The 16,141-nt window shown below is 35.5% G+C and overlaps 1 protein-coding gene across 1 annotated transcript in view; it reads right to left on the bottom strand.

The window, feature by feature from the left end:
• The window catches only part of Cyt-c1 (Cytochrome c1), a 31,941-nt gene that overhangs the window by 5,032 nt on the left and 10,768 nt on the right, over positions 1-16,141 (bottom strand). The window contains exons 4-5 of the mRNA XM_069831757.1: positions 14,058-14,190; positions 8,683-8,847 (exon numbers count right to left, since the gene is read on the bottom strand). Coding sequence (XP_069687858.1) covers positions 8,683-8,847; positions 14,058-14,190 — 298 coding nt within the window. The remainder of the gene's footprint in view (positions 1-8,682; positions 8,848-14,057; positions 14,191-16,141) is intronic.

The raw sequence follows: 16,141 nt of genomic DNA, 5'->3' as shown, positions 1-16,141 counted from the left end.
TGACTTCGTCTATAAGGGGCCTTGGACAGCAACAATCGAAAGCTACGAAAGATAGCCTACAGAGAATGTTTCTGTGTTTGTATTAAGTAATATCGAAAGCTAAATTAACCGATTTGTATAATTAATTATTATTTCATCATTGGAAAGTGTAGTTTCTCTAGATGGACATAATGCTATAATGTTATTACAGTAACTTCTGAGTGAATCGAGGACAGATAAGATTAAAATAGCTTCTTATGCACAGAAAACTTGATAGGCTATTCTGTACATTCGTTTCCTGTATTTCCTAAAATAATTTTTATGACCAAATGAGTGTCTGGATCAAAATGATCGCATTTTAATTATGCAAATACAATTTAAATTAAGTAACATATTAAACGATTTATCCTTATATCAAACACGAATGTTCCCTGGATCAAACGTCCTATTTTAATTATGTAATTACTTTATATTTATTTCTAACGGGTGCAGCAGAGCGCACAGGTATGGCTAGTATGTAATATTAAGTTAACAAGTATCATGAAATCGACTAAGTTTAATAGGCCTATATGAATACATACACAAAATAAATAAACAAGCAAATAAATAAATTTTGAAGACACTCACCAGGATAATGATATCCTTGAACTTGAACGTTACTCAGAATTTCAGTGACATCATGGGAGAAGTGACTAAATGTAAACAGTCCTTGAGATGTGAATTAGTTAATTGAAGGGTACACAGGAATAACGATCAAGGTCCATTTTAGAAAGTTTCGAGAAAAACTAATTTTAAAGTTTGAGCACTTAATACTTTGTTATGTGTGTATTTAATAGAAATTGACGTATTGGAATGTCAAGAATGATGATTTCATATTACTAGCTAGACCACATGATAGTACTTCCTTCCCACTATAAGATGGCATTATTAACTCAATTTCGATTTTTGATGGACCTTGATTGTTTTTCCCGTGTATCCTTCAATTGTGATCATACTTTGTTCCTGAGGTATTTCATAAGTGGGAAATTTTTTTCACATATAGATTGACAAATCGAACTGAAACCCTGACGGAGTTACTACGTGAGCGCTGGCTGTCTTGGGGTGAGTAAGTGAGAAAGCACGGGAGAAAGGGACAGACCATTATGAACTCAGCGTTGCCACATTTAGTAAGAGGGATACATAAGACTATTATTATTATTATTATTATTATTATTATTATTATTATCATTATTATTATTATAGAATTAGTATATTATTAGTATAGAATGCAATACTCGTCTGAAGTGCTCTCGACTACTCTTATAACCTATTTCATCTTGCAGTGTAGTGCAGAGTGTTCTAAATGTAGATAGGTATTTCATTTTACTGTGTAGTACTCTTGTATTTTTCTGCTTATAATGCACCTATCTATGTCATCCAATATGATTTTTTTTGCTCATTTTTCGGTTTTTACCCGGTGTGGATAATTTGGTTTGGTTACTGTCGGCTACTTTCGTTTCTCTTCTAACTTTTTTAATGAATGATTCCGATTTTTCAGTTGCTGTTGCAGCTCGTTTTGTTGCTTGACACAGTGGCAAATTAAATGAATTCCTGTTCTTCTCAGCATCAAAAAACTCAATTACCTTGGCAACAATACTTCTTCCTTCACTATGTACAACTTTATTCTTGCCTGTCTCCATCGATGTGAATTAAATATTTGATAATACCGTAGCTTAGGAACCTTTATATATGCACGCACGGACACAACACAACTCACAATCAGCTAGACTCAAATCGGCAACATTGTGATCGCAGTTGTATTGCAGGTCCACTCACAGTTTGTCAAACCTGCTAACAAAAGCATTAAAAGGTTGACTAGTTGCCTGCAATGCTAGCATATGGAACCTTCCTAGCTGACAGTCGAGGCAAAAATGAAGAATCCGTTATTGTGGTAATACTGGAGAGTGGTTTTTCTATTGGTCGCGATGCCCACACACACCCTCTCAGATACTTACAGGGAATTGGTGACTGAATGACGCAGGGCGAGGGAGAGAGAAAAAGAGAGAGATTCCAGAAGTTGGCGTGTTTTACGGGGTTTCACTTGAAGTTGTGAAACTATAGGTAAGTTGCTCCAAACAGACCAAGACATTTGAGAGGAAAACTCCTTAGAAGTCTTTGTATATCTTCTACTCCCCAAAAAATATGAATTTCTCCCTTTAAAACAAAAATTTCATTGGTAAGGATGATTGGAGATTTGTCAATTGAAGTTCAGTATATTATTCTCTTGAACAATTTTGATTTTTCTGATTGAGTCCACAGTGAAATGAAAGGAGTTCTACACTATGAAAGAGAGAAGGCCTATCACGTCTGTAATATACGAGGCCTGTCTAAAAAGTATCCGACCTTAAATTTTCCCGCGCAAAGTAGTGATTCTAAGGCGGCGCCACTGTGCACGGTGGAAGGAGGAACCGTAATGCGCATGCTTGAATTTTTTCACTGCATTCGCTTGTGCCAGTCACTGGCTGGTGGTCGCCAAGTAAGGTGTTGTTCTAAGTGTTTGTCGGATTTAGTTTTCTCGCAAGATGACTGAACGAATTGAGCAAAGATACTGCATCAAATTTTGTCAAAAGCTTGGTGATTCTCAAAGTCAAACAATTCGTAAGATTCAGCAGGTGTTTGGGGAAGATGCGATGGGTGTAACACAAATTAAGGAGTGGTTCACCGATTCAAAGATGGCCGCACATCAGCGGAGAGTGAGCAGCGTTGTGGCAGGCCCCAAACTGCTCGGAGTGCAGCTGTTGTTGAGAGGGTGCGAAATTTGGTGATGGCAGATCGTCGTTTGACTGTGCGGGAGATTGCCGAAGAGGTTGGAGTGAGTAAAGATTCTGCACATGCAATTTTGCGTGATGATTTGAACATGAACCGAGTAGCTGCGAAATTCGTGCCCAAGTTGTTGTCCCCGGAACAAAAAGACCTCCGTCGTGACGTTGCACAGGACCTTCTGGACACTGCCAACACTGATCCTGGGTTTCTGAAGACCGTGATAACTGGAGATGAGTCATGGGTGTACGGGTACGACCCAGAAACAAAAAGACAGTCGTCGCAATGGAAGCATCCCGAGTCTCCAAGGCCGAAGAAAGCGCGGCAGGTGCAAAGCAAAATCAAGGTGATGCTGACTGTTTTCTTTGATGTCCGTGGAATTGTGCATCACGAATACGCACCGGAAGGACAAACGGTGACAAAGGAGTACTATCACGATGTTCTCCGGCGACTCCGTGATGCAGTTCGGCGCAAAAGACCAGACATGTGGATGGCAAACAACTGGCACTTGCATCATGACAACGCCCCCGCACATTCATTCTAATTGATCCACACTTTCTTGGCCAAACATGGAATTACAACCGTTCACCAACCTCCCTACTCTCCAGACCTGGCTCCTTGCGACTTCTGGTTGTTTCCAAAATTGAAGACACCACTGAAAGGATCCCGTTTTGAGAGTAGAGAAGAGAGAATGCGGAACGCGACGACGGAGCTGAACACCATTCCAAAAGAAGACTTCCAGAGGTGTTTCCGGCAGTGGAAGGATCAGTGGGCTAAGTGTGTGCAAGCACAAGGGGCCTACTTTGAAGGGGATTAGGGTCCCAACCCCGTCAGGTATTTGAAATATTTTTTCTGGCTAAAGGTCGGATACTTTTTAGACAGGCCTCGTAGAGTGCATATTTTTGCGCATTCTAATAGTAATTTTCAAAATCTTTATATACTGACTGTAAACTGGCGTTATATTAAAAAAAAAAAAAAAAAAAAAAAACACTATGTCAAAGAGAAAGGTCTAAAAAGTGACACAACAAATGGCAGTAATGAATTTAGCTTTTGCTGTATTTTTCTTTCTTCAATTTTGAACATAATATATCAGTAAATAAATTAAATGATGATAATTATTACTGTAATCTGACTTGATAGTTTTGCATAGCTAATTGCTATTATTCAGTAATTTTATTGTGGATTACCTCCCCTTCCACAAATTTTCAAATATTTACTGAATGTTTTCTTACAAGTTTTTAATTCAAAATCACGTACTACAAGCAAATACCTTATTATAATAATAATTGGCATTCATACAGTCCTCTCTGTAGATTGAAAACTCAAAAAAGTTTCATATCCATTGTTCAAGAATTAAAACAGAACATCAATATTCCGAATTTAAAAGAAAACCGACAAATTAAACCAAACCCTTTAATTCTATTAAATATGGAATATAATCTAAATTTAACAGAAGAAATACTGAAATCAGAAGTAAACACTGAAATACTAAATTATTATTAATATTAGATACCCTCCACAAAACTGGCTTCATTTATACACTGACGGATCCTTGATCTCCAGAGAACAAGGTGCCGGTGCAGGTGTTACATGCTGTCTCTTCTCACTTTATAGATCTCTTGGGTATGGAACAACAAGTTTTGATGGAGAAATCATTGCAATAAGTGAAAGTCTCAGGAATCTTCTATGCCACATCAGTAAATTTAAAAATGCAGTTATATTGTCAGACTCCAAAGCAGCTATTCTATCAATAGTCTCTAAACACACACCTTCATCTCAAACAGCAGAAATAACTAAAATGCTCTCTCAATTAATATCACTCAATAAAAGAATTGTATTCCAATGGATACCATCCCATTGTGGAATCCTGGGAAACGAGAATGCACTGCTACTTACAGACCTGTTACTAAATCTACGTATTACTCTGCGAAAAGATTTATTAAATCTACATACTTAGACTTCAACAAACAAAATTTGATAACACAATCCCATGGGAAAAAATGGAACTCTCTGCATCAAAATCCACAGTTAATTCCTGATTTACCACGAAAATCGTCTGTAGCTGCATTTAGATTGGCAACAGACCATGATTGTTTGGCCAAACACCTGCATAGAATTGGAATATATCAGTCCCCTAACTGTCCATTGTGCAACTCAAACCAAGAAATGGATTCGGAACACCTCAAAATCTGTGCTTCAGTGGCTGGTCATGATAATATCTTTGAAAAATATTGGAGTGCAAGAGGTCAAATGACTTTATTGTCAAACGCCTGGCATTAGAAAACAACAACTACAACATAATAATACCGGACAGCTGTATATTAGCAGCATTGACGTGAGTGCGAAATTTCGCGAACCTGACATCTAGCGGAGAGGCATGGAATTACGTCCACAAATACAAATATTAACATAGCGGGAATCGGACTATTGTTTAAAACGTGAGGTACTAATGTGGAATAATATATGAGACACTTAAGAAAAGTTATAATATTTAATGTAACATTATTTTATATCAAAACTCCATATTATGAGAAATAATGCTTTATATACGCATTGCTGACAACTGCAAAGATAAAATCTGTATCTGATGCTTGTAATAATTAGTAAAGGCATGTGGACAATAATAAAACTTAATTTGATAGAACCTTAAAATTTCCAATACATTTTAACTTCTATTCATTTATTAGGCCTAAATAAAAAGCTAATTTTTATTGTTTTATCAACACAGAGACAACATCATTAGATCTACTAAAGAATTTTGTTGACTCATGAACTCCCAGAAATCGAAAGTACGATTTGGAGCAATTTGTAATGGTGTAATTGTAGCAATTATATACACCCTGACATTTTAACACAACACTAATTAATAAAACTATTAACTAGCCCAGCAACAATATACACTGCAGTTGATTACAGCTTGTTTCGCGACTATTGCCACACTGGCCACCTAGGTAGCAGCACCAGCGTTGTTAGCACGCAGAACTGCTAGCTGTCCGGTATTATTATGGTAAGGTATTTGCTACAAGGTCCCAATTTTTGGCCCTAAATACATCGAATGAAGGAGATTTTACTGTGCACTGTAATTAATTATCTCGAGGAAACACTTCATTACAGAGCAAAATTAAGGCCAATTTGTTCATTATTTAACTAATCTTCTTCTTAAATACAATGAAGTTCTACCAAATATATCATCAAATTCTCCAATTCGAATTTGCTCAATAGAGATATACAGTGCACTGTGTACAGTTTTACATTAGTATTTTAGTAGTATTTAGTATTAGTATTTATTTATTTAACCTGGTAGAGATAAGGCCGTTAGGCCTTCTCTGCCCCTCTACCAGGGGATTACAACTATAGCATGAACAATAAAATTACAATTAATATTAAATTTACAATTACAATAAAAATTGAAGTACAACAAGAATACCTGATTAATGAAAGCTAGACATTTTATCATAGAAGTTAAGAACAAAGAATATTTTTGTATTTACTGAATTACAAATTAAATCTACAATAACAAAATTCTATTGTGATGAAATTACCGGATATTGAAATATTTTGTGATAGATTAAGAGAACTATTTACAAGAAACCATGTCTGAATGAGTCTCAATTACTGACCAAGTGCCTAGTAAGTTTGCATTTAAATTTAATTTTATTTCGACAGTCCCTGATGCTAGCAGGTAACGAATTCCAGAGTCTTGGCAGGGCTATTGTGAAAGAGGATGAGTATGAGGAGGTGCGATGGGATGGTATTGTTAGTATTGTTTCATGGCGAGAGCGTGTGTTCAGATTGTGGTGGGAAGAAAGGTAAGTGAAGCGAGACGACAGGTACGAAGGAATAGAAAAGTTCAAGATTTCGAAGAGAAGGAGAAGTGAATGTAAATTTCTTTTCTTATCTAGTTTAAGCCAACCTATTGCTTCCAGCGATGGGGTAATGTGATCATATTTACGAACATTGCTTACAAAACGTACATACAAATTATGAGCACGTTGAAGTTTCGTCTTGTTGTCGCTGGAAAGGTCAGTCAGTAAAATGTCAGCATAGTCAAAATAGGGAAATACAAGGGTCTGCACAAGGGACTTTTTTAAGCAAGAGGGAAGATGAACATTTATCCTTTTTAGCACATGGATAATAGAATATACTTTTCTGCAGGTTTCTGTGATTTGCATGTCCCAGTTGAGATTATTATCCATGTGAATGCCAAGATTTTTTACCGAAGAACTGAAAGGGATATGCACTGTACTTACTTTAACGTGGGAAATGTCGAGATGCTTTACAGCGTCAGTTTGCCGTTTGTGTCCTAATATGATTGCTTGTGTCTTTCCAGGATTGATATTAAGATGGAATTTCTTTGTCCATGTCACAATCGAGTCAATGTCTTCGTTCAATTTATCTATAGCATCATTTATTCGATCTAAGAGGGAAGAGATGTAGCATTGAAGGTCGTCAGCATACAAGTGATAGTTACAATGCCTTACATGAGATGTAATATCATTGACATATATTGTGAACAACAATGGTCCAAGTACCGAACCCTGTGGTATACCTGATGTTATGTTAAGCCAGGAAGAGCTTCGATTCCCGGATACAACACATTGTTGTCTTTCCCGTAAGTAGGATTCGAACCAACTCACAGCAGTCTCTGACAAATGCAGATTTCTCAATTTAAGGGTGAGCAGGTCAAAATTTACAGAGTTGAAAGCTTTGCTAAGGTCAAGAAGTGTTAGTATTGTTACTTTATTAGAGTAGATTGCTTCACGAATGTCTTCAGTCACTTTAAGTAGAGCAGTGCTTGTGTTGTGTCCAGCTCTGAAACCTGACTGATATTTGTCGAATAGTTTGTGTTCGTTCATGTAGTTAGTAATTTGTCTGTGTACGATTCTTTCCAGTGCTTTTGATATGGCTGGCAGGATACTGATTGGTCTATAGTCGTTCGGGTCAGTGGGAACTTTGACTTTTGGAAGAGGAAGAACGAAAGCTTGCTTCCATATTTTAGGGAAAGTTGAAGTGATTAAGGAACTATTGAATATGTGTGCAATCGTAGGTATTACTATCTCTTGTATTTTCTGTATGAGTTATATGCTAATGTTGTCTGGCCCTTGAACTTTCGTCTTGATGCGTCGGATGGCTTTCATTACGTCAATAGGAGTGACGTCAGTAAAATAGAATTTGTCTCGAGTTGGGGGAGCTGAGTCAGGCAAAACTGTGTCTTGTTTCGTTGTGTTGTTTAAGGTCGGGTCCTTTACAAAGTGTTCGTTCAAGCGGTCAAGTGGGATGGGAATGTCTGCTTGTTCACTAGCCCTTCCAAGTCCAATAACCTTCAGATTTTTTCATAACTCGGAAGGGGTTGTGTTGGGCTCTATAAGTTTGTAGGAGTATTTGAGTTTAGCGTTTCTTATTAGTTGAGTCGTTCTGTTTCTTAGGTGTTTATATAAGTTAAAATATTTGTCGTTTTTATTGGGGGTGTATTTCCTATAGGCTAAGTCGCGTTCGGACATCAGGCTACGTATTTCAATCGTCATCCAAGGGGCTGGGGTCTTTCTGGTACGTTTGGTCTTTAATGGTGCGTGTTTGTCATAAAGTTGAAGTATTAATGTATTGAATAAGTCTACTTTCTCGTCTACAGTTCGTAATGTCCAGATCATGTGCCATGGAAGTTGTGCAGCATCTTCTTTCAGTGCAATATCATCTATTCTTTTAATATCCCTGTAAGTAATTACTCTAGGAGTCGATTTAGGACACTGCAGATTAAACAATAGATAAATGATATCATGCCCTGATAGTCCTGGTGCAGGCAACTTACAGATGTTAGATTTAAATTACAATATTTATATTTTCAATCAAGCTTTTATAGAGAAAGAATTATTCTCTATGTCAGAGATAAGAATTATGCATACACACCTCTCCACCATGTCGGGCCAATGCGATGTAACTCAAATCAGGAGGGAAAGCTCCATTGTTTGCAGCTCTTGCGGCTTCTTCATTCGGATACGGATTTGGAAAATAGTCAGACAACTTTCCTGGCCTCATGTACATGTTTCCTGCTTCATCTGGGCCATCTTGCACCTGAAATAAATAAAATTAGCATCTTCGAATTTCTAAAATGTGTTGGAAGACATATTAATCTACATCCATTTCTGTATAGGGATGAATCTTAAAAATATGAACAACTTTTCTTGGCTACATTTTAAAAATGGAAAAGTAAAACAAAATGGGCATTCAATATATAATGAATTTTTAAGTTATTTTCTGGCAAATGTATGTAGGCAAATTATATTGGAGATAAGCTACTCAAGGCTATTTTTGCAATAAAATATTATTTGATATTAACATTACAGAATGCTAATCTGGAGACAGAAGACTTTCACAGGAAAACGTCTGTTATAACATTAACCATTTAGATTGGCAACAGGCCATGATTGTTTGGCCAAACACCTGCATAGAATTGGAATATATCAGTCTCCTAACTGCCCATCATGCAACTCAAACCAAGAAATGGATTCGGAACACCTCAAAATCTGTGCTTCAGTGGCTGGCCATGATACTATCTTTGAAAAATATTGGAGTGCAAGAGGTCAAATGACTTTATTGTCAAATGCCTGGCATTAGAAAACAACAACATTAACCATCTGCAGTATTGTTGCTGGAAGAAATTTATATTATATTTCGAAAAACAGCAGGCCCTGAAATCATGAAATACAGAGTAAGTCTAAATGACAAGAGATTTTTCATTACATTATTTTAGTGAAAATAACTTACGAAAGTCTAATTAAAGTAGGCTTGTTCTATAGCATTATAAGTATTCTTAATATTTCACCCTTGCAAAATTAATTCAAGCATTACATAAGGAACTTGTAATTCAATGGATACCAGCACATTGCCAAATTGCAGGAAATAAAGCACCTAACCTTCTTGCAAAAAAAGGAACAACCATTAAACAAATTACTAATTCTAAATTATCCTTCCAGAATGCTAAAATCTGGATCAAACACAAAGTCTATCAGGCCTGCAGGACAAGAGATTCCGAAGATAGCAAAAACAAATCCTGGAGCATACTGTTGAAGGACAAATCTATCATTCCTGATCTACTCCGGAAGAAATCTGCGGCACTGTTTTGCCTCACTACTGGTCATGACTGCTTGGCCTCACACCTGCATAGGATCGGTATATTCCCTTCACCAAACTGTACACACACAAGTGAAAGTCTCAGGAATCTTCTATGCCACATCAATAAATTTAAGAATGCAGTTATATTGTCAGACTCCAAAGCAGCTATTCTATCAATCGTCTCTAAACACACACCTTCATCTCAAATAGCAGAAATAACTAAAATGCTCTCTCAATTAATATCACTCAATAAAAGAATTGTATTCCAATGGATATCATCCCATTGTGGAATCCTGGGAAACGAGAATGCGGATGCATTAGCAAAGAAGGGCAGCACTGCTACTTACAGACCTGTTACTAAATCTACGTATTACTCTGTGAAGAGATTTATTAAATCTACATACTTAGACTTCAACAAACAAAATTTGATAACACAATCACAAGAGAAAAAATGGAACTCTCTGCATCATAATCCACAGTTAATTCCCGATTTACCACGAAAATCGTCTGTAGCTGCATTTAGATTGGCAACAGGCCATGATTGTTTGGCCAAACACCTGCATAGAATTGGAATATATCAGTCCCCTAACTGCCCATTGTGCAACTCAAACCAAGAAATGGATTCAGAACACCTTAAAATCTGTGCTTCTGTGGCTGACCATGATAATATATTTGAAAAATATTGGAGTGCAAGAGGTCAAATTACTTTATTGTCAAACGCCTGGCATTAGAAAACAACAACAACACTGTACTCTCTGCTTGGACGTGAATTCCATCATGAATAAAGACCACTTACTGCAGTGTCCAGCAATTACGAAGATTAATGCTGATATAGCATCTCAGCTTACAAGTTACTACTGGGACGCCCGTAGGAGAATGGAGGAAATCCAAGTTCCATAAGCATTGGCAACAACAACTATATTAATTAATATACTATATTTAATCACCAAGTTTAACTTAATTCTTAAATTACCAAAATTCATGTTCTTATCACGTGATCAGCATACTGAATTCATCGCGTAATCATCGCCATCACATAATGGTCACAACCATTTATAGACAAACTGATCAGGACTCTAAAGTACGAGAAAGAAACAGTAGAGGTCGCTGAAGAAAGTTAATGGAGTGAAGGTGTGAGATGTTAGCACCAAGCCAATGACAATAAATGCCTCCAGTTCAGTATGTGAGGAGCTGTTATGTACAAGTGTTCAGATACTTTTTTAGGCCTAGACCAATCATTTTCCATGGACTGATCCAGTAGTCAGATAATATTAACTTCAGTGTATCAGATGTACCGACATGTGATTCAATACTACCATGAATGTTTTAGTCAATAAAAAGGTGTGTTTTATTCATTAACACTACAGTAATTTTCATTTTTAAAAGGTTCCAGCATCTCATACTAATACCGGTTCCCCTTCTTCCCCTCTCCTTCTTCTTCCGCACACTGAAAATTGACGCAACTAATCATTACCATTTCAATTTATTCTTCACATAATGGTCTAACCGTATATTTTCACTCGAAAAAAAAAAATGCCACGATTATGTGGTGAAATACAGTAATACACATAAGCTTACTATCTGTTTGAGGAGGAAAGGGGAATTATATTCCCTATTTACAACTTATGACATTGGAATCAAATATTATACATCTCCAATGTTATTTAAGGTAAAGGTATGACCTATATATACCATGAGACCAGCCTCATGGTTTAGTGGTCAGAGCTTCTGGCTATAGTTCATGAGGTCCCGGGTTCGATTCCCGGTTAGAGCACAGGAATTATTCCTTAAAGGGTATTATTCCTGTGTTCGTTCATGGTCTGGAATTTAGGTTAAGTTTACATTTAAGACCTCTCCTGGCACCACATTATCATAATTATCCTATCACATCATCGGGGTAATGTAACTCCGCCTTCCAGGTGCACCAACCTCAGAAGACCAGAAATGTCGAAAAGACAACCTGGTGGCATTGGATTAAAAAAAATATATATATACTGTATATATCATGAAGGCAGTCGGGGGGCATAGTGATAGAGTTCCATGCTTTCTTGAACTCGCCCCTAGAAAAAGGCGATATGGTCAGCACCATGCTCCGACCACCTTTTATCTTTGGTAAAAAAAACCGATACTTAATTTGAGAGAGACTGAGTGAACATTCAGACTGTACTGGAAGTTTTAGCAACAAGAAAAATCTATCACTACTCGGGATGAAACTCAGAAACTTCCAGTCCGTTGTCAGTTGCTCTACTACCGAGCTACCCGGCTATTCTTCCAACTAAATTTTAGTGTTACCAGAAATGGAACCTGGAAGCATTACCATCATTGTATAATCTTACAAAAACAAGAAAATAGGGGGGAAACAATAAATTAGTTTAACACTTGAATTTGGACTCCAGACATTGAAAATATAAAGCTGAAATGTACCTATATACAGAGTGAACAGTTAGTAATGTCATTATTTTCAGGGGGTTATTCTTTGAGATATTTCAAACAAAAAAGTTTAATTTTGTTCGTTTTTGCTTCTTTTCCGATATAAAAATTGTTTCATACGAAACATTTCAGAGTGTGTTTTGGCAAAGCTATTGATTTAATTCCCAATATGCTCAGTCAGTTTAAGAGATCATTATATTATGGTAATAAATAAGTGAAAGAATTTTAGTTCTGCCCTTTAAACATGCAGAAATTTGATCTGAACAAAAGTAACATTTTGAAATTCCTTTTCTGAACGAAAAGTTACATTTGTTCAGATCAAATTTCTGCATACTTAAAGGACAAAACTAAAATTCTTTCAATTATTTTTTACCATAATACACTGGTCTCTTAAACTGACTGAGTATATTGGGAATTAAATCAATGGACTTCCCAAATCACGCTATGAAATGTTCGATACAAAAAAAAAAAAATGCATCTCAAAAAGTAAGCAAAAATGAGCAAAATTGTATTACACTTTTTTGTTAGAAACATCTCAAAGATTAACCCTCTGAAATGTATGACATTATTTACAGTTTACTCTCTATATTTAGAGTAAGGGCCGAATTCATAGTCAACACTTATCGTAAGGAAACACTTAAGCAGTTGTTTATAATAATTTCCAATTCATAAATCCCACTGCAGTGAACACTTATTCAAATAAGGTAGCTTGTCAGTTTACTCAAGTGTTTCCTCATATGCATTGTAATCAGCTGATTCGGTATACAATAGATGATGATTATGATTTAATTTAATTTATTGAGTTCTGTAATTAAAATGAAAATGAGTTTCGGCAAGCAAAAGATATATCAGAGATATGGAAAACCCTTTAGACATGTATAATGATCAACAATTTAAGAGGAGATACCGTTTCGACAAGAACACTGTTGTGAATATTCTGGTGTCTCTCATTTCAATTCACAATACAACCACGAGGCTTACCGATTTGCCACTGCTGAAAGTACTGGTTGCTTTGAGATTTTATGATACAGCAGCATTTCAGGTAGATTTAAGCAGCATTTTTTTCGAAAAGTATTCACGTCCCAACAAAGTGTCATTTGCATTTTTGTTTGTATTCTACCCAAGGAATAAGCTGTTAAAATTTGCGTAATTATATCACTTCTACTTTGTTTAGCATAAAAACAACTGAAAAATAAATGAAAATGATTTACTTACACGAATATTTCCGGAGTTTGCATTAAACTCAACTGCAATTTTGTTCCATGTCAATTTCTTCTTTTAGAGAGAACAATTATCATTTTTTTTTTTACTTTCGACGATATCTCCATATTTCATAACTAGTTATCTTAGCTCACTTCTTTCTTTTCTGTAAAATGCTTTCTGGACATCTTGTATAATTTTTAGCTCTATAATATTTACTTCTGTATTTGTGTATGACAATAATGCCGATTTAACAATTTGTAGGTGCTGGAAAACAATTGAATGTAGAAAAGCGCTCACGTCTAGCCATGTTGCCATATTTCTTTCGATGTCAAGGGAAGGAGTAGCGTCTCTGGAATACGATCTGAAATAAGTGCTTGGGAAACGCTCATTACTTAAGTGTTTCCTCATTTTATAAGTGACGACTATGAATTCGACCCTAAATGCCATAATAATTATTTGTTTGGAACATAGTGATGTAATGTAAATAAATGTCAGAAGACATTAAATTTAGCAATAAAAATATTATATATACACACCTGCATTTCTTCAGCTTCTGCCTTGGCTTCAGCTTCTGTATGAGTCACTCCAATTAAGTTGCGGTAAGCAATATATCTCATGCTATGGCAGGCAGCACACACTTGTTTATACACTTCGTAACCACGACGAACGCTGCAAAATGGGAACATGTCATCTCAAAAAAAGAAAACAGTGCAGTAGTAAAAGTAACACGCAAGAGACAGGTAGACAGTACACGACAAACTTGGAAAACATGATAGGCTTGGCAGAAGAATGGTAATCCAAAGAATGTCGTGGATTATTCTAATAAATTCTGGTACTTCATTCCTTATACTCTGTTTAACAAGTCTCTTCTATGAACTGCAGTAACCAGTAAAACTGGTTGAATAAAATTATTCAGTTTGTCAATTTCAATTGAAACAGCATTTTTTAAATTTCTAATGCAGTAAACATAATCTAATATGTATACAGGATGGGAGTAATATAACTGTGCAGAATTTAACAGCTTATTCCTTGGATAGAGTCCAACAAAAACTTCTAATATTGTATTAGCCCCAAATGAAGAAGAGCCATTAGTTCTCAAAACTGATGACGGATTTTGGAAAATATGAAAATTATGTAGGAAAATTGACATTTCACTAAAAACTACTATTTTTCCGCATATCCTTGGATACCAAGCTTCAAAATAAGGGATCATTCATTAAAATCCGTTCAGCCGTTTTCCCGCAATTTCCATTACCAGTTCAAATTATATATATATATTAGTTATTACGAATCTACACACCAGATTTCAGTTGTGTGTGTGTGTATGTGTGTGGAGGACTGGGAGGAGAATACAGAGTTCTTTCTATCCTGTTAATTCTAAATATTTTAGCTTAAACGAATGTTGAGCGACTTCCTCCGATTTTGGAATAGACACCGATGCACTTAGGTTAGATTAGGTTAGTTTAGGCTTTTATTATCCCGTCAAGATGAAGGTGAAAGCAATTGAGTGTGATTTTTTGTTTTCTATGTTGGCAGTTCAAGTGCGTCGGTATCTATACCAAATTTCTAGGACTTTTTATAGACTCCAGTTTAACATGGGAAAAACATATCGAATATATATGCACAAAATTATCAAGAGTTATATATTTATTAAAGAAATTAGTGACTTGTGTTTCTCAAAATTATTTAAGATGTGTCTACTTTTCGTTCTTTCAGTCGATAATTAGGTATGCCTTAATTTTCTGGGGAAATGGTAGCAAAATTGGGAACGTCTTGATTTTGCAAAAGAAAGCCATTAGAATTCTATGTCAATCAAACTATCTTGAACATTGTCGACCTCTTTTCAAACAATCACAGATATTAACTGTCATAAATTTATATATATACGATCTAGTCCTTTGCACTCGACAAAATATAGACAATTACTCATTAATAGCCAATATACATGATCATAAAATTAGAAATAGTGAACAAATTAATATTCCATACTATAGATTACATAAAACTAGTACAAATTTTTCTGTCATGGGGATGAAATTATATAATAAGCTTCCCAGTCAATATTATAAGTTACCAACCAATAGTTTCAAAGCTAGATTTTATAATTGGCTTTTAATTAATCCTTTCTACTCTGTAGATGAGTTTCTTAACATAAATTCACACGAAATTGTTTTTTTAATAAATAAAGTTATTTAGATTAGTTGCAATTATTATTCTGTTGCTGAGTTTTTCAACACAAATTTATATGAAATTGTATTTTAATAAATAAGTTTAATTGCAATTTTGTTAGTTTTCTTCAATTTAAAAGTTTCAAATTATTTCATGTTTTCATTGTATTACTTAAATTTTACTGTTTCTATTACTAGTGTTCTTTCAATGTATTCTGACGAAGCCTAAAACTGTATGTCTAATGGCCAAATAAATTGAATTGAATTGAATTGAATATTCCAAAATCGGCGGAAGTCGCTGAACGCTTGTTTTACCATATTTTATTGCAAGGAAGAAAAATAAATTGAGAATACCTGCAAAATAAACTTCCTAAAAAGTTAGTCTAATGTTATAAATGTTGTTGTTTTCTAATGCCAGGCGTTTGACAATAAAGTCATTTGACCTCTTGCAC

The sequence above is a fragment of the Periplaneta americana genome, chromosome 7 (assembly GCF_040183065.1).
Source record: "Periplaneta americana isolate PAMFEO1 chromosome 7, P.americana_PAMFEO1_priV1, whole genome shotgun sequence".
Taxonomy (NCBI): Eukaryota; Metazoa; Arthropoda; class Insecta; order Blattodea; family Blattidae; genus Periplaneta; species Periplaneta americana.
The sequence above is the reverse complement of the archived record's forward strand: the minus strand, read 5'-3'. Positions and strand labels throughout refer to the sequence as shown.